The 25,552-nt window shown below is 43.0% G+C and overlaps 4 protein-coding genes across 9 annotated transcripts; all 4 read left to right on the forward strand.

Moving 5' to 3' along the window:
* Window positions 1-553: 553 nt before the first annotated feature.
* On the forward strand, window positions 554-7,011 carry LOC130535791 (troponin I, fast skeletal muscle-like). Its single transcript, XM_057051080.1, has 7 exons — window positions 554-642; window positions 1,247-1,279; window positions 1,580-1,616; window positions 2,266-2,394; window positions 2,541-2,630; window positions 3,147-3,320; window positions 6,875-7,011. Exons 2-7 carry the CDS (start codon window positions 1,272-1,274, stop codon window positions 6,947-6,949), a joined length of 513 nt encoding a protein of 170 aa, XP_056907060.1. The 5' UTR covers window positions 554-642; window positions 1,247-1,271; the 3' UTR covers window positions 6,950-7,011.
* A 134-nt stretch (window positions 7,012-7,145) lies between these two features.
* On the forward strand, window positions 7,146-10,425 carry LOC130535788 (troponin I, fast skeletal muscle-like). Of its 4 annotated transcripts, none has more exons than XM_057051078.1 (10): window positions 7,146-7,604; window positions 7,674-7,709; window positions 7,840-7,947; window positions 8,060-8,118; window positions 8,799-8,830; window positions 8,976-9,015; window positions 9,150-9,278; window positions 9,359-9,448; window positions 9,611-9,784; window positions 9,912-10,425. In XM_057051078.1, the coding sequence occupies exons 5-10, from the start codon at window positions 8,823-8,825 to the stop codon at window positions 9,987-9,989; spliced, it is 519 nt and encodes a 172-aa protein (XP_056907058.1). In that variant the 5' UTR covers window positions 7,146-7,604; window positions 7,674-7,709; window positions 7,840-7,947; window positions 8,060-8,118; window positions 8,799-8,822; the 3' UTR covers window positions 9,990-10,425. The 4 variants fall into 4 exon arrangements, with proteins under 4 accessions (XP_056907058.1, XP_056907057.1, XP_056907055.1 ...); XM_057051077.1 differs by having other exon boundaries at window positions 7,843-7,947; XM_057051075.1 differs by having other exon boundaries at window positions 7,146-7,709.
* Window positions 10,426-10,526: 101 nt separating this feature from the next.
* Window positions 10,527-12,813, forward strand: LOC130535787 (troponin I, fast skeletal muscle-like). 3 transcript variants are annotated; one of them, XM_057051073.1, is made up of 7 exons: window positions 10,527-10,611; window positions 11,351-11,380; window positions 11,678-11,717; window positions 11,799-11,927; window positions 12,014-12,103; window positions 12,180-12,353; window positions 12,566-12,813. In XM_057051073.1, exons 2-7 carry the CDS (start codon window positions 11,373-11,375, stop codon window positions 12,641-12,643), a joined length of 519 nt encoding a protein of 172 aa, XP_056907053.1. In that variant the 5' UTR covers window positions 10,527-10,611; window positions 11,351-11,372; the 3' UTR covers window positions 12,644-12,813. The 3 variants fall into 3 exon arrangements, with proteins under 3 accessions (XP_056907053.1, XP_056907052.1, XP_056907054.1); XM_057051072.1 differs by having other exon boundaries at window positions 10,550-10,611; window positions 11,261-11,380; XM_057051074.1 differs by having other exon boundaries at window positions 10,605-10,694.
* A 224-nt stretch (window positions 12,814-13,037) lies between these two features.
* LOC130535789 (troponin I, fast skeletal muscle-like) lies at window positions 13,038-15,848 on the forward strand. Its single transcript, XM_057051079.1, has 7 exons — window positions 13,038-13,131; window positions 13,803-13,839; window positions 13,992-14,028; window positions 14,177-14,305; window positions 14,658-14,747; window positions 14,822-14,995; window positions 15,602-15,848. Exons 2-7 carry the CDS (start codon window positions 13,832-13,834, stop codon window positions 15,677-15,679), a joined length of 516 nt encoding a protein of 171 aa, XP_056907059.1. The 5' UTR covers window positions 13,038-13,131; window positions 13,803-13,831; the 3' UTR covers window positions 15,680-15,848.
* The last annotated feature ends 9,704 nt before the right edge of the window (window positions 15,849-25,552 follow it).

The raw sequence follows: 25,552 nt of genomic DNA on the forward strand, positions 1-25,552 counted from the left end.
TAATGGCAAAGGCTTTTGGCTAAATGTGGAAAAAGTTATTCTGTCATCATTCAAGTTGAAAAAATTAGTCTGATTGAAGATGAAAAGTTGTGAAAATAATTAAAGATGTTTAAATTCATAGGTCTAAGAAGATAATATTTCACAAATGCTCATTTACAGTAAACCTTAAACCCTAAAGTAACCCTAAATTTGTTGTGTTGAATCAAAAGACTTTTAAATCATTTTTACACTCTTTGAAATGTTTATTGCTTTATGTGTTTGTCAAACTAACCTAAAGTTTTGGATTCAAATGTTGACAAAATTAAAGTAATGTGTTCTTTCTCATATTGGTGGTGTAGGATTTTGGTTGATTTTAGAAAGTGGCCCCCTCGTTATCATGTTCTGTTCTGCTGCTTTTATTCACTTTATCCTCCTTTTTATAGCATCTTGGCAGAGTTGTTGGACGATATCAGACTCCTCCGTGGCGGTGGTGGGGGATGATGATATTTCAGGATCTGTTGACTGATTGGACCAATGATCCTTCCTTTCCATAAACAGGAGCTCCACATCCATAATCCAGCTCTCGTATACATCCATACGGTATATATACAGGCAGGAGACAGTCTGTTCATGCTGCTGCAGCCGTCTTCTACCCCCCCACAGGTGAGCTTTCTCCTCTATGTCCTACATTTCACGAAAATGACATCATAGGCCTGAATTTGCTTTTCAACATACCTTAAATTTGGATCTGAACTCTTTTTGCCATGTAATCCTTGATATCTTTTAAGCAGGACAGTTATTAACAGCTGAATAAATGCTGTCGACAAAAATAAACAGGCAAAGGGAAAGGCATCTGGCCCAAAGTGATGAAATATTTAAGTTAGCCTTTTTTTAAAAAAACAAACAAAAAACTTGAAAGTTTTCAATTAAAGTCATGATGGAACTAATGTACTTGTACTTGCTGCATTTGGGGAAAAAAACAAAAAGACAACTGGAATGCACCTAAAAAAAATAATTGCAACATTTTGTCTATGTTTTATTTTAACTTGTATTTTTGAAACCTAGCATTTTAAAAACAACTAGACATGAATTCTACTCATGACCTTTGCCCTTTAAGGTCACCTTTTGCTGGAGGACCCTAAAGCTTCTGAAGTGTGTCAGTGTTTGTGTAACAATAGCTGAAGCTATGGCAGAGGCCAAATTTAATCTGCCGTCATGCGTGGACAATTAAATCACAATTTACTCATTGATCGTCCTTCTGTTTCAGCTCTTGACGAAAACAAACCAGCACCATGTCTGAGTAAGTATATTGATCGGATCTGTTGGTGGGGCTATTGATCAGTTTGGGTGTTGTTTTAAATAATCAGCTTTATTTTACTTACCTTGTGTTTGTTGCTACAGTTAAGTTTAAAAAAAAACAAAAAAATCATTCCTGTTTAGCCTTCACAGTAGAAGACCAAACAGCTGGAAAGAAAAATGATAGAAAGTACAAAGAAAGAAAAACATGGAATCAAACTGATGGAAAAACAAGATTCCTCAGTATCATCCACCAGTTCTTTGATCACTGATCCCCAGTAACCAGCTTTGCGTGATGTCACAGGAAGAAGATGTCGTCGAGCCGCAGGCATCATCTGAAGGTACAACACCGACACCAGGCGCACCCTTCTGGTGACAACTCTTCTGTCTGTGTATGAGTGCGTGCGTGCATGCGTGCGCGTGAGTGTCTGTCTGTCTGTCTGTGTGCGTGTGTACGCGTGTGTATGTGTGACATACACTGCAGACATACTGATGTTATTTTCATTGTGACAACAATATTATTGAAAGTTTTATACCACATGTTAGTGTTAATTATACTTTAGTGTAAAAGTTAAAAAGAAAATGTGACCTTTAATTGTATATTATAAAAATGCATTTTATCACTCTAAATACGGAAAACACTTTTTATCATCAACATTTATGATTAGTAAGCAACAACATTCTGCTCTTAACTCTGTTGAGTTTATTTTGTTTTGCATCAAAACCTGCCTTAAAGTATAATTGAGGTGACAACTTGAGGTGATGTTGTGACTCTGGGGTTAGGCCCTGGGTTTCTGGAAAGCGCCTTGGGTTTCTGGAAAGTGCCTTGAAACAATTTTGATTGTATAAGACGCTATATAAATAAAGATTGATTTGATTTGATCTGATTTGACTACAGTTACGGTTTGCTGGTTTCTATGGTTAGAACACTTTTATGAGATAAAAATATGATTTTCTAGAATCTCACATCTGCTTCTGTCTCTGCTACAGAGTTTGATGCTGCAAATTGCTGCAAATTGGATTGTTCAGGAGAAAAAGGATACCGCTGCTGCCAAGGAGAGGTACATGGCTGAACAATGTCCTGCCCCGAGTCTAAGTGGAGACCAGGCCGCTCTCATGGTAAGAAGCACATTTGTCTTGTGCTGAAATAAAGTCTGTTCATTTCTCTCTCTGCATTTAGTTCAATTCATCTTTATTTGTCTAACAAGTTAGCATGATTTTCAGAAAATGGACTCACACATTAGCACATTCTATTTGTTGTGCAGGAAACCTGCAGAAAACTTCATGCCCTCATTGACAAAGTAGACGAAGAGCGCTATGACCTGCAGACCAAATTGGGAAAGGCCGAAAAAGAGGTAAACTTGAATAATGATGTTCCTCTTTCTCTGCTCTCCTCTGCAGTTGACTTTGGAAAATTACTCAAAAGCTGACTAGAGTTTTTAGCTAATTGTTGCCAACTTAACTTTGGTTCAGTTTACAATTTAAACTAAATTAAAGTGAAACTTACAGGAAAAAACATTTAAACTAGAAGCAGGTTTGAGTGCACGGTGTCATTGTCTTACAGGTAGTGGCAGAACTCCCACTGCACTTCTAATAATCAAATGGAACATTTAGGAAAGAAATTAGCCCTGGCCTGAACTTTGACCTTAGTAAGTTGCTCTTTGGAGAAGGACTTTATTTTCTATAACAGCTCCTCCAATCTCAACAGGGATGTCCTTTGAGCTGGAATCAGACAGGAACATTAACCCTGCATCCTACCTGCAGTCACCCAGTCTCACTCATTTTTTTCATTTCACTTTTGATTTCTTGTCTAACACTGAAATTTTCATTTTTTCCCCCTCAAAAGTCTGTTCATTGATTTTTTTTGTAAGATTGATGACCTGAAGATTAAAGTGATTGACCTGGCTGGTGTGAAGAAGCCCGCCCTGAAGAAAGTCCGTATGTCCGCCGATGCCATGTTGAAAGCTCTGCTGGGCTCTAAACACACAGTGAACCTTGACCTGAGGGCCAACCTGAAGCAGGTGAAGAAGGAGGTGAAAGAGGAGGTAAGTCTAACACTAAGCCACTAAAGGCCATTCAAATAGGTGGGAAAACAGTAGGATATTGATTATGGATTTTATCGTCTGATAATGACAACAATGTTGGAATTTCGCATATTGGACAGTAATTAATTTAGCTGATTAAATGATTAAATACAAACAGCAATAATGACTTTAATTTATGTAACAAGCCAGCACATTCCAATGCTGTTGAGGTACAATTACATCTGACATTCATCAAAGAAAAAGAAGTCATCAGCTGGGGGTCAGCCTGGTGTCACCTGCTGTGGATAAATCCATAGAATATGTAAAATACATTGTCTTGCCAAAGCGCATTATCATTCAGTTAGCAACTAGTTATTTAAACCCAGTTGCTGCAAAGAGCAGCTTTTCATTTCTATAGCAACCATGTCAAAGACTCATCCTGTGGTGGTGGAAAAGAGGTTGGTCTGTTTAAGAAGAGTCACATCATTGTTCTGCCTCTAGCAGAGGAAACATCATAGGAGATGAAAGGGCCTACTAAAACTGGGTAAAGAACTGTCCAACTGTTCAGAATTAAAACTTGGGAGGACAGTGGGGAACCACCCTCTTAGAGGAAGAATTGGGGTCGAATCAGTAATCACTGATTAGAGATTTGGTGGAATCAGATGGACGAGGAACACCAGAAGAACTCAGGATTGTATTTACTATTGAAAGTAAGAACATTTCCACATGCACAATGTGAACGAACTGAAGGGACTGAACAGCTGTGGAGCCTTACAGGGAGGCTGAACAGAGGAATGCTGGGGTTCATAAAGACTCTGGAGCAATGAAAGAAGGTCAGGAGGCCTGATGGGTCCAGATTTACCCTGTTCCAGAGTGATGGGGCATCAGGGTAAGAAGAGAGGCAGATGAACTCATGCACCCATCATGTCTTGTGTCTACTGGACCAGCCTGGGGGGGCAGAACTCTGATCTGGGGCTGCTGCAGGTCCTCAGGTCCAGATTCAGAAACACTATGGGTACAAAGAATGAGGTCAACTGAGTACCTGAAGATCCTGAATGACCAGGTTCTTCCATCAGTGGAGTTTTTCTTCCCTGACGATGTGGGCAGATTCCAAGATGACAATTTCAGGATTCCTGGGGCTCAATTACTGGAAGAGTGGTTCAGGGATGCTGACATCTTTTCAAACATGGATGGACCACCAGAGTCCAGATTTTGAGACCCCCCCCCCCTCGGTTCCTGAGAACTTTTCAGATGTGCTGGAGAAGCTTTTCTCAGTGGACTCTCTCATCATCCCTACAAGATCTGGGTAGGAAGTTAATGCACTGGATGGAAATAAATCTGTGACATTACAGGAGCTTATGGGAACAATGTTGGAGGGACTGTGTCCTGATCAGAGCTAAAGTTAGTCCAACCAGATATTAGAGTGTGTTATTTTTTGGGTTTTAACTTTTATTTTGTCTGCCACGGTGTCTCTGCATGACATCGTCTTAATTTTTGCTGCAAAATGTCTGATCCATAAAGAATGAAGCACTTCTCATCCAAAACGTCATATGAAAGGAAGAGTGATGTTCTGTCTAAATGAAACCTGGCTAAGTCAAGACTTCATTCAGCTTTATCAAGATAGCTGACCAGGCTGTGTAAGAGTCCACTTTGCCCATTTCAGCATCCTTCCAATGTCTTGCCTTAAGTTGTTCGGTTCTGCCACAGTTTCTCATTGTCTACTGCTCCTGTTTCTGGATCTCTGATCATTAGTGAGTTCAAACTGATAACCCAATTTTGTCAGCTCTGCTGCAGAAATCTTCCAGTATTTATTTGGCTGCTGTAAGAGTGGAACAGGACATGTGCTCTGCACCTCCATAGTCCCTCGGAATGCCAGGCCACTGAGCAACAAACTGGACAATATATGAACAAGGACCAAACACCAACAAAACATTGGGAGTTCAGAGACTCTAGATCTAGAGTTCAGAGACACGGCTGGATCAAAAACAGACTGGACAATTTTTATAGTTCTGAGTGAATTGAACAGAGTAAACCTAGCTCTCTATTTTTTGTCCTTAAGGGAAAACTCATTTTCACCACCTTACAGTAAACATTGTTCCACCTAGTGTCTTCCTTGTCTTGTTTGACATGTGTCATGCTTGTGGAAAGTTACCCTAACCCTGACCCTAACTCTAACCTTAAGCAGGCTGTGACTTGTTGATGGCCTTCAGCAGTAGAACCAAGGCCATATTACCATTAGGCTTCAAAAGAGTGGAGAGTGTCTGGGTTCACTGAATGCAGCTATTCTGCCATCATGGCCACGTTTACACAATAGCCCCCCAGCTTGTCCATCTAATTGGTGTTTGTCACAAACATGCTGGGAAGTGAATTGAGTCTCCAAAGACAGGGTTATATTTCTGCTTAGCATCAGTGCTACTGACCCATGTGTCTCATTCTGCACCTCTTGCTGCAAACAGTGATCCATAAAGAACCATGGGTCATTTCCAAGGAAACCATGCATATGATTTTCATCCCCCACTAACTTCCAGATGTTTGAGTCTTGACCTGGTGATTGCAGAGCAGCTGAAAAATGTTCAGTAAAGAAGCAATCATTTGAGCCACCATCTTCACATCTCTGTAACAAGTTCCTGGGGTTTCTACAAAGATGCCTCCAACTATTAGCATCTTCATAAACTCCTCATGTATCCTTCACTTTTTTCTTCATAACTGTTGATGCCCCCTTTTGACCACTTTGTTCTCCAAATTTCCACTTGTTCCCAGGAGCCCATTCACACCTTGCCCACCACATCACCATCATCGTACTCATCTTCATCACCATCTTTTTCATTTCATTACCTTGTACCTGTGGCATGTGCAGAGGATCCCAGGCTTGTTGCACCCACAGTTCTGATTTAGAAGTTTTTTGAAGTTTTGAAGATTTATTTTTAGACATGAAAAGGTTTCAGGTGCCCATCCAACAAGGTCTCCCTCTTTGTTTTAAGCCGCAGTTACTAGTCCCACAACAAGTCCCTAACCCTAACCCTATTCCGTAACAAATCTGCCCGCTTTTGCATTTTGATGTGACCAACCTCCAGTTGGAGCAACTGCAAAGGCTCCTGTATGTGCACATCTACTGTAGTTGTCTGAACATGACAACAACCCTCATTCAGATCCTCCACAACCCATCTTGGTGACGCCAGCCAAACCTTCTGATGGCCTCTCTGTAGACACCTGCACCAATTTACCAATTCACAATTCACTGCAGCTAGCATTCATAATAAAAATAAAAACCAGTCTCTCATAGATCTTCTCTCTGACTTTAATGAATGTAACTTTTTTTTAAAATTATAAATACAAGTTGATGTAAGAGTTGTGATTTTTTTTGTGTGAAAATGTTTTAATGCATTTTCACCAAATACATCAATATTGATAAAAAATACTATAATTAATTGCTATTTAATAACTTATTACTCCCGCTTCTACATAATTCAGCTCTTTTCAAATGGAATGCTTTTTTCATACACTCAGATTAATATCTTGTATCATCTTTACTGGACTTTGGTATTTTGCCAGATGATGCCGAGTTTGTGTTTCAGCCTGCAGATGTGGGCGACTGGCGGAAGAACATTGAGGACAAAGCCGACAGGAAGAAGATGTTTGAGACCTCATAAACTACTGAAGCCTTTGTTGCAGCCATCTCAAAAAATAAATGGACATATTTGTTCAATCCAAAGCTTTTTAATTACATATGTCAGTTTTAACTCTTATTTTTACATTTGGTTTGTGATGTTTTAAGATTATTTTTCTGTGCTGATTTTTCACATTGGGCCACCTTCTTCTATTACCATATTTTTCAAATTATTTTTTATTTGCAATATCACACATCATGGGGCTTCAGCCCCCTTAAAACTGGCAAAATTGGGGCTTAGTAAAAATTAACACAGAAGGATGTGTGGGTTTTCTTTAATTGGCATCGAAACACTGAAAGTGCTACTTTTAAAATAGAAACCCACAATATGGACCCCGAACAACAACCGTGACAGTAACTTTTATTTGGTGCGGAAAGCACATATGAGCTTAAAATAATAACCAGATTTGGTCTTGGAAAACTATGAGTGTTCAATATGAACACCATTCATGTTCAACGCATTTTTGTGCTACACGAATAGAAAACCGGAGCGAGTACGTCATGTTAATTGTAGTACTTATATTGACCACAGGAGGAGCATCCCCCTCTCCTGGTGATCATAAACAGGCCAGTGCAGACAACAAAAATGAGGAATTTAATTTTGCTTATGTTTTAAACATGACTTAAGCATGATAAAGGTGAGTGTAGTCATATTCATAAAGTAAAGTCCCTGGTTCCTATTTAATTTTTATCTTTTGTTTTTTCAGGGCCCAGATCCCAAACCTGAGATCATGATGATGGTGGTAAGTCAATTTCGTTGTGGTTATAAATGTTTCTACTCAGTTGAATGCTAGAGTCATGTTTCATAATAACAATAATGATAATAATAATAATAATGGAATTAAGGAATTTATCTCCATATGATCCACCAAGAAGAGCCCATCTCATTCAGTTGAACCGTTGGTATTGCTGGTCACATGATCCCACTCTGGACGGCAGCCCACCTCCCACACCACTCATGGAAGATTTATGACGATGAAGGTATTTCAGGAGCTCATTGATCTGATTGGCCTCACAGTTCCTCATGGCCATAAAGAGGAAAGCATGAAACATGCTTCAAACATATAAATACACCCACAATTTTCACTTTTAGTCTGAGACCCCTTCACCGTCCTGCCGGCCTGAAACTCCCTCCGCTTTCTGACTTTAGAGGTAAGAATAAAGTGATCGATCAAATATCTGACAGTATTCTCTTTAACTGTGACTGTAAAATGCTTTTTTGTGAATTTTGTTAGTTTTTTTGTGTAAACAAGCAGTTCTCCAGTATAAAAAGCTTCCTGCTGAAGAACAATCAAAGTTTTTGATCTATATAAATTTAAGTAGAAAATAACATGAATGTCTGATTGCTGAGCACATCAAACAGCTATTCTGCTTTCATGTTGTGAATATTAACATGAACGATTCTTCTGTGGTCACCTGGAATGTAAAAGCAGTATTATTATTATTGCTGTTGTTGGTAGTGATGTTATTTATATAAACATCATAAATATAATTATTGTTGTTATTATTCAATAAGTGACTGCTGGTGCCGTGCCTGTCTAACTCTGCTTTGCTGGGGTTGACCTCTGACCTTGACCCAGGGATAGTGTTAGTGATGATTGGCTCAGATGATGCCCTTTCTATTTTTAAAAATCCAAAGTGACCAAATAAGCTTGAGGGAAACCCCAAACCCACCAGAAGGGTCCCCAAGGGGCCCAGACAGCTGGAATAAAATTGAAGTTGACCCATGAAGGTTTTATTTACTTTGACTTGACTTGACTTTATTTACTTATTTGACCAGAAATTTCATCATATGTCACATTTTATAATCATTCTGATTCTGCTTTTGGCAGAGTGAAACTGTAAAGGGATCCACAATGTCTGAGTGAGTATAAGTTTAAATCAATACAGAATTATCACTTATATGAAGTCTACATCTGAAATTAAGAGTCATGTTAAAAGTTTTAAAGGACGTTTTAAGCTTTTCAGTTGTTGCAATGTTTTGCTAATAAATTATTTTTTCTTCAAAGGGGAAAGAAGATGACCTCAAGTCGCAGACATCATCTGAAAGTAAACCTGTTCTCCTGTGTTTGCATCATGCATGCTAACAGATTAGCTCATCCGTCTCACTGTACTTGCTCAATCTAAAAAGTTGCCCTCATTTGTAGTGTTAGAAGTTTTTCATGTAGATTTTCTATTGTTAGAGTTTGATGCTACAGATCGCTGCTAACTGGCTCGAGCAAGAAGCTAAAGAAATAGCAGAGGCCAAAGAGGCATACATGGCAGAGAAGTGCCCCGCCCCCGACCTGAGTGGAGACCAGGCGGCTCTGATGGTAACAACACAAGAGACACATTTACAGTGGTTCTTCATCTCAGTCTATATTGTAACTTTTCACGTTTTAAATCCTCACAGGAGTTTTGCAAAAAACTGCATTTGGCCCTGGACAAGATCGATGAGGATAGATACGATGCCGAGGCCAAATTAGAAAAGTCGGCCAAGGAGGTAGACGTGCTTCCATCACTGTACAGGAAAGCTACAACCTATAGATTAACTACACCATCATCACCTGAGAATCCCAATAGTTTTGTTCAAAGAGGATTGATTAAAAATCTAATCATCACTTAATGAATAAACCTCAGGACGATCTCATGGTGTTTTTGATAGATCGAGGACCTGAAGCTGAAGGTGGTGGAGTTGGCTGGCGTGAAGAAGCCCGCTCTGAAGAAGGTGCGGATGTCGGCTGATGCCATGCTGCAGGCACTGCTGGGAGGGAAACATAAGGTGACCATGGACCTGAGAGCCAACCTGAAGCAAGTGAAGAAGGAGACCAAAGAGGAGGTGAGCCTGTTGTCATAGTAACCATAACATGAAACCCCTGACAGCATCCTTGTTAGAAATCTCTGATTTATGATTCTATTTCCTTTCCTCATTCTCTCTGTCCCTCTCCTGTCCACTTGTCCTGCAGGCTGCAGAGGGTGTTGGTGACTGGCGTAAAAACATTGAAGACAAAGCCGACAGGAAGAAGATGTTTGAGACTTCTTAAAGATTTTTCACTGGAAATTTTAAATTAAATATTTTTGTGAATAATTCTTCACTGTCTTCCTCAAGTTTTTTCCTTCTATGTAATCAGACCTTGTAGTGTGCAAGTAGTCAGCAGGTGGCAGCAGAGAGCCTGCTCATAGTTTGATTTAGTGACTAAGCTGCACGCTTCCTGTTAAGGGTGAGTTATTTCCTGTTTCCTATTTAAAATGTATTGGTTTTGTCATCATTTGAATCTGGATTTTTTTTTTTTTTGAAAAGTTAATTGGATGAGAAAACGTCTTCCAGTTGGAGCTGAGCGTTCTGCAGAAGCATTTGTATGGATCCTTCTGAAAGTTCTCTCCAGCACTGATCCCAGTGGTCTCAGATCAGTTCTTTTAGAACTTAAAACTGTTCTTAGAACCACTGACACCATCATTCAATTACTTATGTCAACCATGACCAGCCCCAAAGAATTGTTTTGGCGTGTATTTGTGGACTGGACGTTCTGACTGGTCGGAGGTGACTCCGCCTCCATAAAGAGGGTTGTCTTTTCTGCTGAGTTAGCACATCACATCTATATGTTTCTCTTAACTGTTGAGATCTGGCCAGTTCCTCCTCCTCTTCCTCCTACAGGTCACAGTCAGGTGAGCTTTTGCACCGCTCTGTTTACGTAGTTGGTGTTCTGGTGTTAACAGGTATGACCCCTCACCAGTGATGATGCGTTCAGGTACAGTTAAAGAGCAAAGTGCTCCCTGTCACTTGTTTTCATGTTTCCGTTTACATGGCATTCAATCAATTTTACCATTAACAAAAAATCTTTACTTATTTCCTTAAGCAGAACTTACTTGAATAATATTTATCCTGAGTATACAAACCTACAACCTTAGATAATTTTTAAAAAATGTTTGTGAGAATTTGATGTATTTGTTGTGCTTTTGTTGTAAAACTGAAGAAAAGCATAAATCTTTTGATTTTTTTATTTGTTCTAACATTATATTTGAAACTATGATTATTGTGATGTCAGGCAGTTCTGTGGCCATGCCTGCTCCTACCAGTTGGCAGTTCACATGCCTGAAGGCTGTTGGCATTGCTGTTAACGGCCTCAGCTACGTGCCTGTCGCAGCACTTGTGTCATCTGCTAGTGGCATTTGGTGCTCAGGTCATAAGTTGCCTTCAGTCAAATTCCAGGCAGAGATTTCTTTATTGAGGGGCCAAAAGTGTCAGTCATCTGACCCACATGCTCAAATTTAGGCCATTTTTTGTGACAGTAAAGAGTATCCTGTTTTGTCACAGAGGTCAAAGGTCATCAGTCAAGACTGATGTCAAGGTCATCTGTCATATTTGTTGATGTTGAGAAGATTAACTAGTTTTGCTTGTGAACAGGAAGTGATTGACAACCACCAAGATGTCTGAGTGAGTACCAGCCCCCTTCCTCTTCCTAATCTTTGAGTTCAATTCTTCTGATTTGTATTTTCAGCAAATAACATAACACAGGTGTCATTTTCCTTTCATATGTCACCAGTGATTTATTGAATAAAACGTTTTTGTGGTTCATATAGAAATTATGTGTAGTTTACAACACCTAAAGTGATGGCCACGCCCCACAGTTTACCTGAAACATCACCTGTCAGTTTTTTTGTTGCCCCAACCCCCCCCCCCCCCCAAAAAAAAGTCACCTACAATGACTCATTCAATCATTTTTGATCTCAGGGGAAAGAAAATGACGTCGAGTCGTCGGCATCATCTGAAGGTAAAAACAAGGTTCTCACTTTCACAGCTTCTGTAAAAGGTTCAAAATTAAAAGTTAAACAACACTTTCTAACTCTTGCAGAGCTTGATGCTTCAGATTGCTGCTAACTGGATCGAACAGGAGAAGAAGGACATCGCCATGGCAAAGGAAGCCTACATGGCTGAAAATTGTCCCTTTCCTGATCTGAGTGGAGATCAGGCTGCTCTCATGGTGAGCTGATGAGATTTGAAAAGGAATAATTGGAATGCTAAATTTCTCAGTTTCAGTGGAGAAAATGGTGTTCCGCTTGTCACCAGGAACTGTGCAAGAAAATTCACACTGCCATTGACAAGATCGACGAGTCGCGCTATGACATCGATGCTAAAGTTCAGAAAGCTGATATTGAAGTATGGACAGAGAACCTGAGCACGATAACTGATCACCAATGTTGGGAAACTGAAGAGCCTACTGGTTCTGTGGTAGATTGAGGACCTGAAGCTGAAGGTGGTGGAGCTGGCCGGCGTGAAGAAGCCTGCTTTGAAGAAGGTGCGGATGTCGGCTGATGCCATGCTGCAGGCACTGCTGGGAGGGAAACATAAGGTGACCATGGACCTGAGAGCCAACCTGAAGCAAGTGAAGAAGGAGACCAAAGAGGAGGTAAGCCCATTGCCACGGTAACCACACCAAAACTCATCTTTCTCCCATTCGATCACTGTCATGATAAAAAAAAAATGCAGATTTTATACTCAGCTAATGTGTTATATTTTATGCTGAATTAATGGATAATTTGTCTCAGATATTTCACTGGAAAGAGGAAAATTTCTTCAGAAACAAGAAAGAAGTGTAAATAAAGGAATGATGGTGTTTAGTCCACAGAGGCTGTTGGGGACTGGCGGAAGAACATTGAAGATAAGGCGGACAGGAAGAAGATGTTTGAGACGTCCTAAAATATGTCTACCAGGAAATTGTTTCGCTGAGGTCCAACAAGACTCAAATTCAAACACTTTTTTATTTGAAATAGTTTCACTAAAACTTCAACAAAAGCACTAAAATAACAAGAACTATTTAACAAGGATCCATTCAGCGAAATCATTTAAATAAATAACGTCAATCCAAAGTTGTCTGTTACTTTGTTGTTTTTGTACACTATAAACCTAAATTTTAGAAAAACTGTATTATATCATGCATATCTAGAAAGAAGGTGAAGGTTTTGGAAGTCTTCTTCAGCAGCTTGTGGGTGTTTGGGGGAGCAGGGACGGTGGGGAGTATTTCAGGAGCTCGCGGTCTCATTGGTCTGTATCGATGCACTTCCATAAAGAGAATGTGAACATTTTGCATCTGCCCATATAAACCGTTTGACTTTTGACTGTCTGTGGCGTAGACGCTCTTCTTCTCCTACCAGCTGATCTCCTCCTCTTTCTTTTCTTCTTCTCTGGTGAGAACTCTCTCTCTCTCTCTATATATATATATATATAGAAAGCAAAAAACAGCAAAAAAAAAAAACATATATATAATCTTTTTATTTAATACCTAATAAACTGTTTCCATGTTATCTGAATAGTTTCCAGATTCTCATCAGTGCTTTGATTAAATCCAGCATAACATCCATGGACTTTTCTGTTCTTTTAGGGTTAATAAAGTAAAAAGAAATGTTGTGTATAATTCCCTCATACATCGCAGAAATTTGGTGTAATTTCTGAAAGATAATTCTGAACACTGACTTCAGTCAAACTGTAAGACATACGGACAGTAACAACATTTACCTGTGAAAAAATATGCTTATAATTTACAGTATGTCCATTAAATACTTTTTCAAATGGATTTGTTTGTGAATATCACCTGTTATTGAAATATTCAAAGTTCTTGTACCCGTTTAATGTTAAAAATCACTTCAGAATTTGTGGTCTTTATTTAATCTGATCGTGAAACGGATAGGGGTCACCTGATATCCGCACTCCCAGTTTAGTTTAGTTGACGACGCAGCTCTTCAGCTGTGGCTTAGATCAGGTTACCAAGTGTCTGCATCTGTCCAGAGACATGAGTTGATCCTTGTCAGCTCTGGTTTTCAAATATTTCCTCCCTGACAGCATATTTATGCTCCTTCAGGCAGGTGGTGAAATTTGAAAAGCACAAATATGTCCCAGTGAGTATTTCTGCACATTTACTGACTCAGCTTTAATGCTAACTGTGAAGTGCTCACTTCATCTATAATGATATGATTTAGCTAGATATTAATATTGTCATGTCATTAATGTTGTATGAGTATATGAGTAAATGTTGCTTGACTGTAAACAGGAAAAAGATGACGTCCAGCCGCAGGCATCACCTGAAGGTACATCTACCCATGATTTCATAGCGTGGTAAACATGAAATGTTCTCCAATTTCTTACAGGATATGACATGATTTTTAAAAGATTTTTAAATGTGGATTGGAAATTAGATTTCCTCAATATCTGACGTGATCTGGCTGCGTCGTGCAGAGTTTGATTCTTCAGATCGCTCAGAACTGGCTGGAACAGGAGAAGAAGGAAACCGAAGAAGCTAAAGAGGCCTACATGGTGGAACATTGTCCCGCCCCAGACCTGAGTGGAGACCAAGCTGCCCTAATGGTGAGTACAGCATTTATGTCCTGATGCCAAGAACTTCACTGTCATCTTTAAGTTCTGCTGTTAGTTAGTCCTAGAAATATGTCTGAAAAATATACCAGTTTCATCTGGTTTCAAATGTAAATATAAGCAGGTGCCATCTGTAGAACAGCAAAACCAGGTTCTGTCTAATATATCAGTTTAGCCTGTTCCTTTGATGCCAGATGAACTGTCATGGTTTTAACAGGATGTAGTGTTGATTAGCTATCTAACTGCTCAATTGATACAGAGGTCCCTCCCCCTCTGATGCCATCAAAGTTATGAGTAACTGGAACTAATGATCAGCCCTAATATGTTTTACATCCATGCTTGTTAGGAAACATGCAAGAAACTTCATGCTCTTATTGACAAAATTGATGAGGAACGGTACGATGCTGAGGCAAAAGTCGCCAAAGCTGAGAAAGAGGTAAAGTTCAGATGCGTTTTTCCTAAATATGGCAAATTAATGTCCAAAAATTCATGTTTAAACCTCTTTGATAGGTTGATGACCTGAAGATCAAAGTTGTGGACCTGGCTGGTGTAAAGAAACCCGCCCTGAAGAAAGTCCGTATGTCCGCCGATGCCATGTTGAAAGCGCTGCTTGGCTCCAAACACACAGTAAACATGGACCTGAGATCCAACCTGAAGCAGGTGAAGAAGGAGGTCAAAGAGGAGGTAAGTTCATTGTTTTTGCTCTATTCCCTGAGTAATCTTTAAACTGGGGGTCTTCCATCAGAGGTCTCAGAGCTTAAGGGCCTTTCACAGTATATTAGCTGTTCCTACCAGAGCTAGAGGAGGGATCAGACTGCTCCAGACCTGGGAATTTATCTGGGAGGATGCTGAGGACATCAGCTCCAGGAAAACTAAACTAGGAAAGCTAACAAGAACCACCAAAATCTAGAGGATGCAGGGGAGGCAAGAGATGGCTGCTAGGTTTTGTTGTGGGTGGAGTTTGGGATTCTTGGTAGAAGTGTTGGGGTGGATGTGAGAAAGTATATATGTAAACTGGAGCCTGCAGAAGTAGTTCTGATTTAGACGGGCTGACAGAGATGGTCCTGAGTTACCTGACCTGACAGAAGTGGTCCTGAGTTAGCTGACCTGACAGAGGTAGTTCTGAGTTGGTCAGGCAGACAGAGGTGGTTCTTAGTTACCCGGGCTGACAGAGGTTGTCCCCAACGCTAAAATATCTTTAACCCTGAAAGTAAATATCTGTTCAAGTTTAACATGAGAAACAAAAAAATGACTACAATGAGAAATTAAATGTTTTTTTGAACTCTGCAGCCAACAGAAGCTGTGGGCGACTGGCGAAAGAACATTGAAGACAAAGCTGACAGGAAGAAAATGTTTGAGACTTCCTGAACGTCTCTCCTCTCTCAGTTGTCAAACATGTTTGACACCATACAGCTGGATTGTGTTTAAATAATTTAATTTTCTGTCAGCAGATTTCTGAGTGATAAAATAGAAAATTTAAAACCATGTTTTCATAATCTGAACAAATATCAAGAATAAAAACAAAATATGGAAGAAAGACCTCTGTTTTGTTACATTATTAGCTCCACCAAGGGGTCATGGGACCGCTGTTCTTTGTCTATTTGTAAAATAACTCAAAATAATTAAATGGATTTTAATGATGGGTAGCGGCCGAAGGCAGGGACCTTGGCGGTCTGATCCCCGACTGCATAAACTGGCTCTAGGGACATGGAATGTCACCTCTCTGGTGGGAAAGGAGCCTGAGCTGGTGCACGAGGTTGAGAAGTTCCGACTAGATATAGTTGGCCTCACCTCAACGCACGGCAAGGGCTCTGGAACCAGTATTCTCGAGAGGGGTTGGACTCTCTACCACTCTGGAGTTTCCGATGGTGAGAGGCTATGGCCCAAAAAGCAGTTCAGCGTATCCACCCTTTTTGGAGTCCTTAGAGGGATGCTGGAGAGTGCTCTTTCTGGGGTCTCCCTCATCCTCCTGGGTGACTCCAATGCTCACGTTGGCAATGACAGTGTGACCTGGAGAGGTGTGATTGGGAAGAAGGGCCCCCCTAATCTGAACCTGAATGGTGTTTTGTTATTGGACTTCTGTGCTCGTCTTAGAATGTCCATAACAAACACCTTGTTCAGGCATAAACGTGTAGTTTATTTATGGCTATGGAGGCGAGACTTAGCGAGCTTGAGACACGGTTCCGCAGTTTGGAGTTAGCTGGAGTTGCGTCAAGTACCCAGGGTAAGCTAGCTGCTGCGGAGCCGCCTAGCGTAGCTTCAGCTAGCGGTCCCCCGGCAGCAGCCGAGCAGCCGGCTAGCCAGGGCGGCTGGGTGACGGTTCGTAGGAAGCGTAGCCCAAAACAAAGGCCCACGGTGCACCACCAACCGCTTCCCGTGGCTAACCGCTTTTCCCCACTCGGCGACACACCCACTGAGAAACCGACCCTGGTAATTGGCGACTCTGTTTTGCGCCACGTGAAGCCGACTCCAGCGACCATAGTTAGGTGCATTCCGGGGGCCAGAGCGGGCGACATAGAAGCAAATTTATGGCTGCTGGCGAGACGTAATCGTAAATTTGGTAAAGTTATTATTCACGTCGGAGCCAACGACACCCGGCTTCGTCAGTCGGAGGTCACTAAAATTAACTTGGAGTCGGTGTGTAACTACGCAAAAACGATGTCGGACTCCGTAGCATTCTCTGGTCCCCTCCCCAATCTGGCCAGCGATGAAATGTTTAGCCGCATGTCATCGCTTCGTTGCTGGCTGTCACGGTGGTGCCCCGATAACCAGGTGGCCTTTATAGACAATTGGAGCACCTTTTGGGGAAAACCTGGTCTGATTAGGAGAGACGGTGTCCATCCCACACGAGATGGTGCTTCTCTCATTTCTAGTAATCTGGCTAATTTTATTAGACTCAAAGTGACCTGACAATCCAGGGTCCAGACCAGGATGCAGAGTTGTAGTCTTACACACCTCTCTGCTGCTTCCTTAGAACCCTCATCCACCAACAATAACATATTTAACACTATAGAGGTAGTCTCTGTTCCACGGTTAAAAGTTCACCAAGCACAGAGCAGGGGAGCGGTCAATCACCAAAATCTTATTAAAATTAATACTGAAGCACAAGTTGGAGAAACTAATATCACAACCAAAATTAAGTGTGGACTGTTAAATATTAGATCTCTTTTGTGTAAATCCCTGTTAGTGCACGACCTGATAGCGGATCATCACATTGATTTATTTTGTCTTACTGAGACCTGGCTTCAGGAGGAGGAGTATGTGAGCTTAAATGAATCTACTCCTCCTACTCATCTTAATTATCATATTTCACGTGTTACTGGTCGAGGAGGGGGAGTGGCAGCAATCTATCACTCCAAGTTATTAATTAATCCCAGACCAAAACATAGCTTCAGTTCATTTGAAAGCCTGACTCTTGGCATCACTCATCTGAACTGGAGGACAGAAAAGCCACTTCTGTTTGTAGTTGTTTATCGGCCCCCTGCTGGGCCACATTCAGAGTTCCTGGCTGAGTTCTCTGATTTCTTATCTGACTTGGTCCTTAGAACGGAAAAAGTCATTATCATTGGAGACTTTAATATCCATATGGACGTTATAAATGACAGCTTTAGAAATGGCTTCATTTCATTACTTGAGTCAGTTGGGTTCCTCCAGCAGATAAACCAACCAACTCACAGCTTTAACCACACCCTAGATCTTGTTCTGACTTATGGTGTTGAGGTAGAACATGTGTCAGTGTTCCCTCAGAACCCAGTCTGTCAGACCATTCTTTGATCACTTTTACATTTATGATTAAGGATTCTTCTATGCTCAGAACAAAGTCTTACTATAGCAGATGTCTTTCAGATAATGCTGTAGCTAAGTTTAAGGAAGTGATCCCTGTGTTGATCCCAGGACCACTGTGTGTTTCCCCAGGGATCAATCATTATAATCTTAGCCCTGCTGAGGTTGACTCTATTGCTGAAGGTGCAGCAACCTCACTGAGAATCACGCTTGATTCTGTTGCCCCCCTGAAAAAGAAAATAGTAACTCAGAGGAGGTGTGCCCCCTGGTATAATTCACATATCAGGACCCTCAAGCAGAAAGCGCGAAGACTGGAAAGGAAGTGGCATTCTTGTAAAATAGACAGCTACCATGTAGCCTGGAAAGACTGTCTATTAGTTTACAAAAAGGCCCTTCGCAAGGCTAGAACAGCTTATTTTTCTTCTTTGATTGAGGAAAATAAGAACAACCCCAGGTTTCTTTTCAGCACTGTGGCCAAATTAACCAAGAGTCACAGTGTTTTAGATCCACGTATCCCTTCTTCCCTGAGTGGTGAAGACTTCATGAGCTTCTTCACTGATAAAGTTCTAGCTATCAGAGAGAAAGCTAACCAGGCCATCCCAACAACTGGACCATCACCAGATGTGCCGACTGTGGGAACATACAGGGTCTCCAACGAGCCCTTAAGCTCCTTCAGCCCTATATATTTTTCTGAGGCGTCATCGCTAATTCAGAAATCCAAGACCACCACGTGTCTTTTAGATCCCATCCCAACACACCTGTTGAAGGATGTTTTACCATTGATAGGCAGTTCTATCCTGGACCAGATCAATGGTTCTTTAGTGTCAGGTTATGTACCCCGGTCCTACAAGGTGACAGTGATTAAGCCGTTGCTTAAAAAACCATCACTGGATCCTGATGTCTTAGCAAATTATAGGCCAATATCCAACCTTCCTTTTATCTCTAAAGTTCTAGAGAAGGTGGTGGTGACTCAGTTACTGGAGCACCTGCAGAGGAACAGCCTGTTTGAGATGTTTCAGTCAGGCTTTAGAGCTCACCACAGCACAGAAACAGCACTTCTTAAAGTCACTAATGATCTTCTCATAGCTTCCGATCATGGACTGGTCTCTATGCTGGTTCTGCTGGACCTCAGTGCTGCTTTTGATACAGTTGATCACAGCATCCTGTTACAGAGACTGGAACATGTGATTGGGATTAAAGGGACAGCACTAGACTGGTTTAGATCATACTTATCTGATAGATACCAGTTTGCCCATGTCCATGGTGTTCCCTCCTCATACAGTAGGGTTAGCCATGGAGTTCCTCAAGGTTCTGTACTCGGACCAACCCTCTTCACATTGTACATGCTTCCCTTAGGGAACATTATTCGGCAGCATGGGATAAATTTTCATTGTTATGCTGATGACACTCAGCTCTATTTATCCATGAAACCCGAGGAGACAGAGAAGTTAGTGAAGCTCCAGACCTGTCTTAAAGACATAAAGTCCTGGATGTCTTCAAATTTCCTTCTCCTTAACCCAGGAAAAACTGAGGTCATGGTGTTTGGTCCTGAACCTCTCTGGGATAGATTAGATCACATGATCACTCTAGATGGTATCTCATTAACATCTAGTCTCTCTGTGAGGAATCTAGGAGTAACTTTTGATCAAAATCTCTCCTTCAACTCACACATTAAATTAGTCTCTAGAAGTGCCTTTTTTCACTTGAGGAACATCACAAAGATCAGGAAGCTGCTGACGCGGCATGATGCTGAAAAGTTAATTCATGCATTTGTTACTTCCAGGCTGGACTACTGTAACTCTTTATTATCAGGGTGTCCAAACAACTCTTTAAGAAGCCTCCAGTTGATCCAAAATGCTGCAGCCAGAGTTCTGACAGGTATTGACAAAAGAGATCATATTACTCCTGTACTGGCGTCGCTTCATTGGCTGCCCGTTAAATTTAGAATAATTTTTAAAACCCTTCTTTTGACCTACAAGGTCCTCAGAGGCCTAGCTCCATCCTACCTGGAGGAGCTAGTGATACCTTATCAGCCCAATAGACCGCTCCGCTCTCAGAATGCTGGTCTACTTGTGGTTCCCAGAGTTTCCAGGAGTAGAATGGGGGGCCGAGCATTTAGCTACCAGGCCCCCCTGCTATGGAACCAGCTCCCTGTCCAGGTACGGGAGGCTGACTCCATCGCTACTTTTAAGATCAGACTCAAAACCTACCTCTTTGAAAAAGCTTATTGTTACTAATTCAGTAGTTCCAGTTACTATCATAGACAGACAAATTATCATACTTAGGGGGTCGTCTAATCGTTAGGTCACATCTTAGTTATGCTGTTATAGGCCAAGGCTGCCGGGGTCCGGAAACATGATCACCTGACAGGCCTCTGTCACTCCACTGGGTCATGGTTTCCTCTCCTCCTCTCCTTTCCTCTCCTTTCCTCTCCTCTCCTCTCCTTTCCTCTCCTCATCAAGCAGACTAGTTATGCTGATTCTTGTGTAGTTTTTCTGCTTCGCTCCCCCCCCCCCCCCCTCTATTTATTTACAGGTATCGCCGCCCTCGGAGCTGCATAATGACCTCCGGCCCCGCTGAAGTGATTGTGCATCATATTTTTTGTGTGTGTTTCTGTGCTCTGTGCCTCTCCTCTCCTCTCCTCTCCTCTCCTCTCCTCTCCCTCCTTCTCCTTTTCCCCTCCCTCTCCTCTTCTTTCCTCTCCTCTTTCCCCTCCTCCTCCTTCTCCTCTCCTCTACCTCCCCTTCACTCTACTTCTCCTCTCCTCTACCCCTCTCCTCTCCTCTCCTACCTATCCTATCCTCTACCTGTCCTCCCCCTTTTCCTCTCTCTTTACCCAGCCGGCCATCAGCAGGAGGGTCCCCCTACATGAGCCTGGTCCTGCTCAAGGTTTCTTCCTGTTAAAGGGGAGTTTTTCCTTGCCACTGTTGCTTGTCTGGGGTCAGGCCCTGGGATTCTGGAAAGCGCCTTGAAACAATTTTGATTGTATAAGACGCTATATAAATAAAGATTGATTGATTGATTGATCGTGTCATCGGATTTGCGGCCGCATGTTCTGGACAGTCGGGTAAAGAGAGGGGCAGAGCTGTCAACTGATCACCTGGTGGTGAGTTGGCTCCGATGGTGGTGGTGGGGGGGGGTGCCGGACATACTCGGCAGACCCAAACGTATTGTGAGGGTCTGCTGGGAATGCCTGGCAGAGTCTCCTGTCAGAAGGAGCTTCAACTCACCCCTCCGGGAGAGCTTTGACCATGTCCCGGGGGAGGCGGGGGACATTGAGTCTGAGTGGACCATGTTCCGTGCCTCCATTGTTGAGGCGGCTGACCCGTGCAGTGGCCGCATGGCGGTTTGTGCCTGTCGTGGCGGCAATGCCCGAACCCGCTGGTGGACACCAGTGGTGAGGGATGCCGTCAGGCTGAAGAAGGAGTCGTATCGGGCCTTACTGGCCTGTGGGACTCCTGAGGCAGCAGATAGGTACCGGCAGGCCAAGCGGAGTGCAGCTACGGCGGTTGCCGAGGCAAAGACCCGGGCATGGGAAGAGTTCGGTGAGACCATGGAGAATGACTTTCGGACGGCCTCGAAAAGGTTCTGGACCACCATCAGGCGTCTGAGGAAGGGGAAGCAGTGCACTGTCAACGCTGTGTATATTGGTGATGGTGTGCTGCTGACCTCAACTCGGGATGTTGTGGATCGGTGGAAGGAATACTTCGAGGACCTCCTCAATCCCACAAGCACGCCTTCCAATGAGGAAGCAGGGCCTGGGGACCTGGGGATAGGCTCTCATATCTCCGCGGCTGAAGTTGCCGAGGTAGTCAAAAAACTCCTCGGTGGCAAGGCCCCGGGGGTGGATGAGATCCGCCCAGAGTTCCTTAAGGCTCTGGATGTTGTAGGGCTGTCGTGGCTGACTCGACTCTGCAACATTGTGTGGACATCGGGGGCGGTGCCCCTGGATTGGCAGACTGGGGTGGTAGTCCCTCTTTTTAAGAAGGGGGACCGGAGGGTGTGTTCCAACTATAGGGGGATCACACTCCTCAGCCTTCCTGGTAAGGTCTATTCAGGGGTACTGGAGAGGAGGGTCCGCCGGATAGTCGAACCTCGGATTCAGAGGAACAATGTGATTTTTGTCCTGGGCGTGGAACAGTGGACCACCTCTACACCCTCAGCAGGGTCTTCGAGGGTGCATGGGAGTTTGCCCAACCAGTCCACATGTGTTTTGTGGACTTGGAGAAGGCATTCGACCGTGTCCCTCGTGGGGTCCTGTGGGGGGTTCTCCAAGAGTATGGGGTGTCGGGCCCGCTGATACGGCTGTCCGCTCTCTGTACGATCAGTGTCAGAGTTTGGTCCGCATTGCTGGCAGTAAGTCGAACTCTTTTCCAGTGAGGCTTGGTCTCCGCCAGGGCTGCCCTTTGTCACCGATTCTGTTCATAATTTTTATGGACAGAATTTCTAGGTGCAGTCATGGTGTTGAGGGGGTCCAGTTTGGTGACCTCAGGATCGGGTCTCTGCTCTTTGCATATGATGTGGTCCTGGATCGGTTCGCCGCCGCATGTGAAGCGGCTGGGATGAAAATCAGCACCTCCGAATCCGAGGCCATGGTTCTCAACCGGAAAAAGGTGAAGTGCCTTCTCCGGGTCAAGGAGGAGATCCTGCCCCAAGTGGAGGAGTTCAAGTACCTCGGGGTCTTGTTCACGAGTGAGGGAAGAATGGAGCAGGAGATCGACAGGCGGATCGGTGCGGCATCCGCAGTAATGCTGACTCTGCACCAGTCCGTAGTGGTGAAGAGAGAGCTGAGCCCAAAGGCGAAGCTCTCAATTTACCAGTCGATCTTCATTCCTACCCTCACCTATGGTCATGAGCTTTGGGTAATGACTGAAAGAACAAGATCACGGGTACAAGCGGCCAAAATGAGCTTCCTCTGTAGGAATCTCTACCATCCGTGAGGAGCTCGGAGTTGAGCCGCTGCTCCTCCGCATTGAGAGGAGCCAGATGAGATGGCTTGGGCACCTAGTCAGGATGCCTCCTGGGCGCCTCCCTGGTGAGGTGTTCAGGGCATGTCCCTCCAGTAGGAGACCCCTGGGAAGACCCAGGACACGTTGGAGAGACTATGTCTCTCGACTGGCCTGGGAATCCCTGGGGATCCCCCCAGATGAGCTGGAAGAAGTAGCTGGGGAGAGGGAAGTCTGGGCTTCTCTTCTTAGGCTGCTGCCCCCGCGACCCGACCCCGGATAAGCGGTAGAGGATGGATGGATGGATGGATGGATGGATGGATTTTAATGAAATCTTCCAAAGATCAAAAACCCTGTGACTTTGATCACAAAGCCCATCGTCATCGTAAAGCAACCATCTATGTTATGTAACCTTGTAGCACTATTGCCTATTTATATACCCAGTCAGGTGTTTTGTTGTGTTTCTATAATAATAAGTAATTCTGTTTGGACCCTCTGAATCATGGTGCTGACAACTTGAGAATTTTCATCAGTTTTCACCATCGGTGACGGAATTGGCTGGAACATCTGAGAGGAGGAAAAAGAGCAACAGAAGAATAAAGTTGAAGATTTTCTTCTTATTAGTTCATGTGAGGAGGTCATTTAATCCACTTGTACTGATATAGCAAATGTTAAAATTGTGATTGTCTCGAGATGCTTTTCAGAACCTCAGAGTGATCTGTGGATCCAGTCATACCTGCAAAGAGAGAGAGGGAGGGAGATCCAAAACTACAGAAGAAAAGGGTCTACCAAACCACCTTTATTCTTTAGTGTAACATCAGATCAGAGCTGGTCCAACATTTGTTGCCTCCAGCCAGGACTGTTATCACGAGAAGATGTGATTGATGCTGTGGGCGATGGTAGCTGAGAAGGAAATTACACAGCTCCAAAACAATAAAAAAAAGAGTTTAAATACTACTGACAAAATCAACACAAAACAATATGTACATGAAGATGTAATAAGAAAACACAGGATTTAGACACAGCCTATATTAACACTAGAAGTCCCAGCATTTTTCTGTCTACGTAGAAGACCCACACAGAGGCCATTTGGCCTGACCACTTTTCCCGAATACACTAATCACTCATTTTGTTATGGTAATGAGGCTGTTAGTGGCAGTGTGTGGGGTGAGGGGGTCACACCTTACAGTGGTGAAGTCATGTTGGCTACTTCTGTGTGAATGTCAGCAGCATGCACAGCATGATTCAGACACAGGATACCACCAAAAAGAAGCCAAACACCATCACACTCTACAACACAACAAAGTGCGGCGTCGATGTCATGGACCAGATGGTGCGAGAGTACACTGTCCGCGTAGGAACACGGCGCTGGCCAGTAGTAGTGTTCTATAACATGATAGATATGGCAGCACTGAATGCACACGTGCTCTATCAGTTATGCACCGGGAGGCAGGAGAGACGGGTGGATTTCCTGCTGGAGCTTGCAAGAGAGTTGGCTCAAACCCACTTGGGTAAGAAAAAGGCCCAAAAGGAACAATTATTTCGGCAACAACCCTCCACATCACAACTAGGAAAAAGAGCCAAGTGTCAGGCTAAAATTAAATGTAGGGACAATAATGCAACTGTGCACTGTGTTGACTGCTACCGATTTACATGTGGGAAATGCCCAAAGGAGCAATGGCAGTGCTAGGATTGTGAGTGACTGCTCACATGTATTTCACTCATAATGCATGGTTTTTCATTCTTTGTAAATATGCTTGGGTTTCTTTTTCTTTTTTACTATTTTTAGCACAAAAAATAACAATTACTTCTGCAACAACCCTCCACACCAAAACTGGGAAAAAGTTGCTTTTTCATTCTTTGTAAATATGTTTTGTTTTTTTAACAATAAATGTCAGTGTGTTGATCCCTCCCTTCCTTCCTGTTGATCCTTTCCACTGCATACAGCTCATAGTCCAGTTTAAGTCTTTATGGCTATGTTCACTGAGGTATTTATCCATCTCACAACTAAAGCTTGCTCTCAAAAGAACCTCCTGAGCTGTAAGGTATGTCCCCTCCCCCACACAGGTTCAAGTGGCTCCGGCCGTGTGCCACTAACAGCCACATTTCCATAACAAAATGAGTGTCCACAGGGGGGACTTGGGGCCAATTGGCCGTCTTGTGGGTTTTCTAGGTAAAAAGGCCAAATGGCCGCTCTCTGGGACTTCTAGTGTTAAGGGGTGCTGTTGTGCAGCGTTGTGTTCTAGGCTGAGTCCAACAGAACCAACACAAATGGCTACTCAGTATCAAAAATAGTAGCAGCCTCACTGGGGACTTGCAGCAAAGTCGAGTCCCTGACCAGTTTAGAACCAACCAGTTACTGAATGAATGACCAAAATAAGGTTTTTGAAGGACAAAGAAAGAATAAAACATTTGAGACACAAGGCTGAGTCTAACTTTATGATACTGTGGCGGACACATTGGGGTGTATCTCACACCCAGGTGATGCATGGGGTGATGGGCGTGGTTAGCC

Source organism: Takifugu flavidus, chromosome 13 (assembly GCF_003711565.1).
Source record: "Takifugu flavidus isolate HTHZ2018 chromosome 13, ASM371156v2, whole genome shotgun sequence".
In the NCBI taxonomy this organism is placed as follows: domain Eukaryota; kingdom Metazoa; phylum Chordata; class Actinopteri; order Tetraodontiformes; family Tetraodontidae; genus Takifugu; species Takifugu flavidus.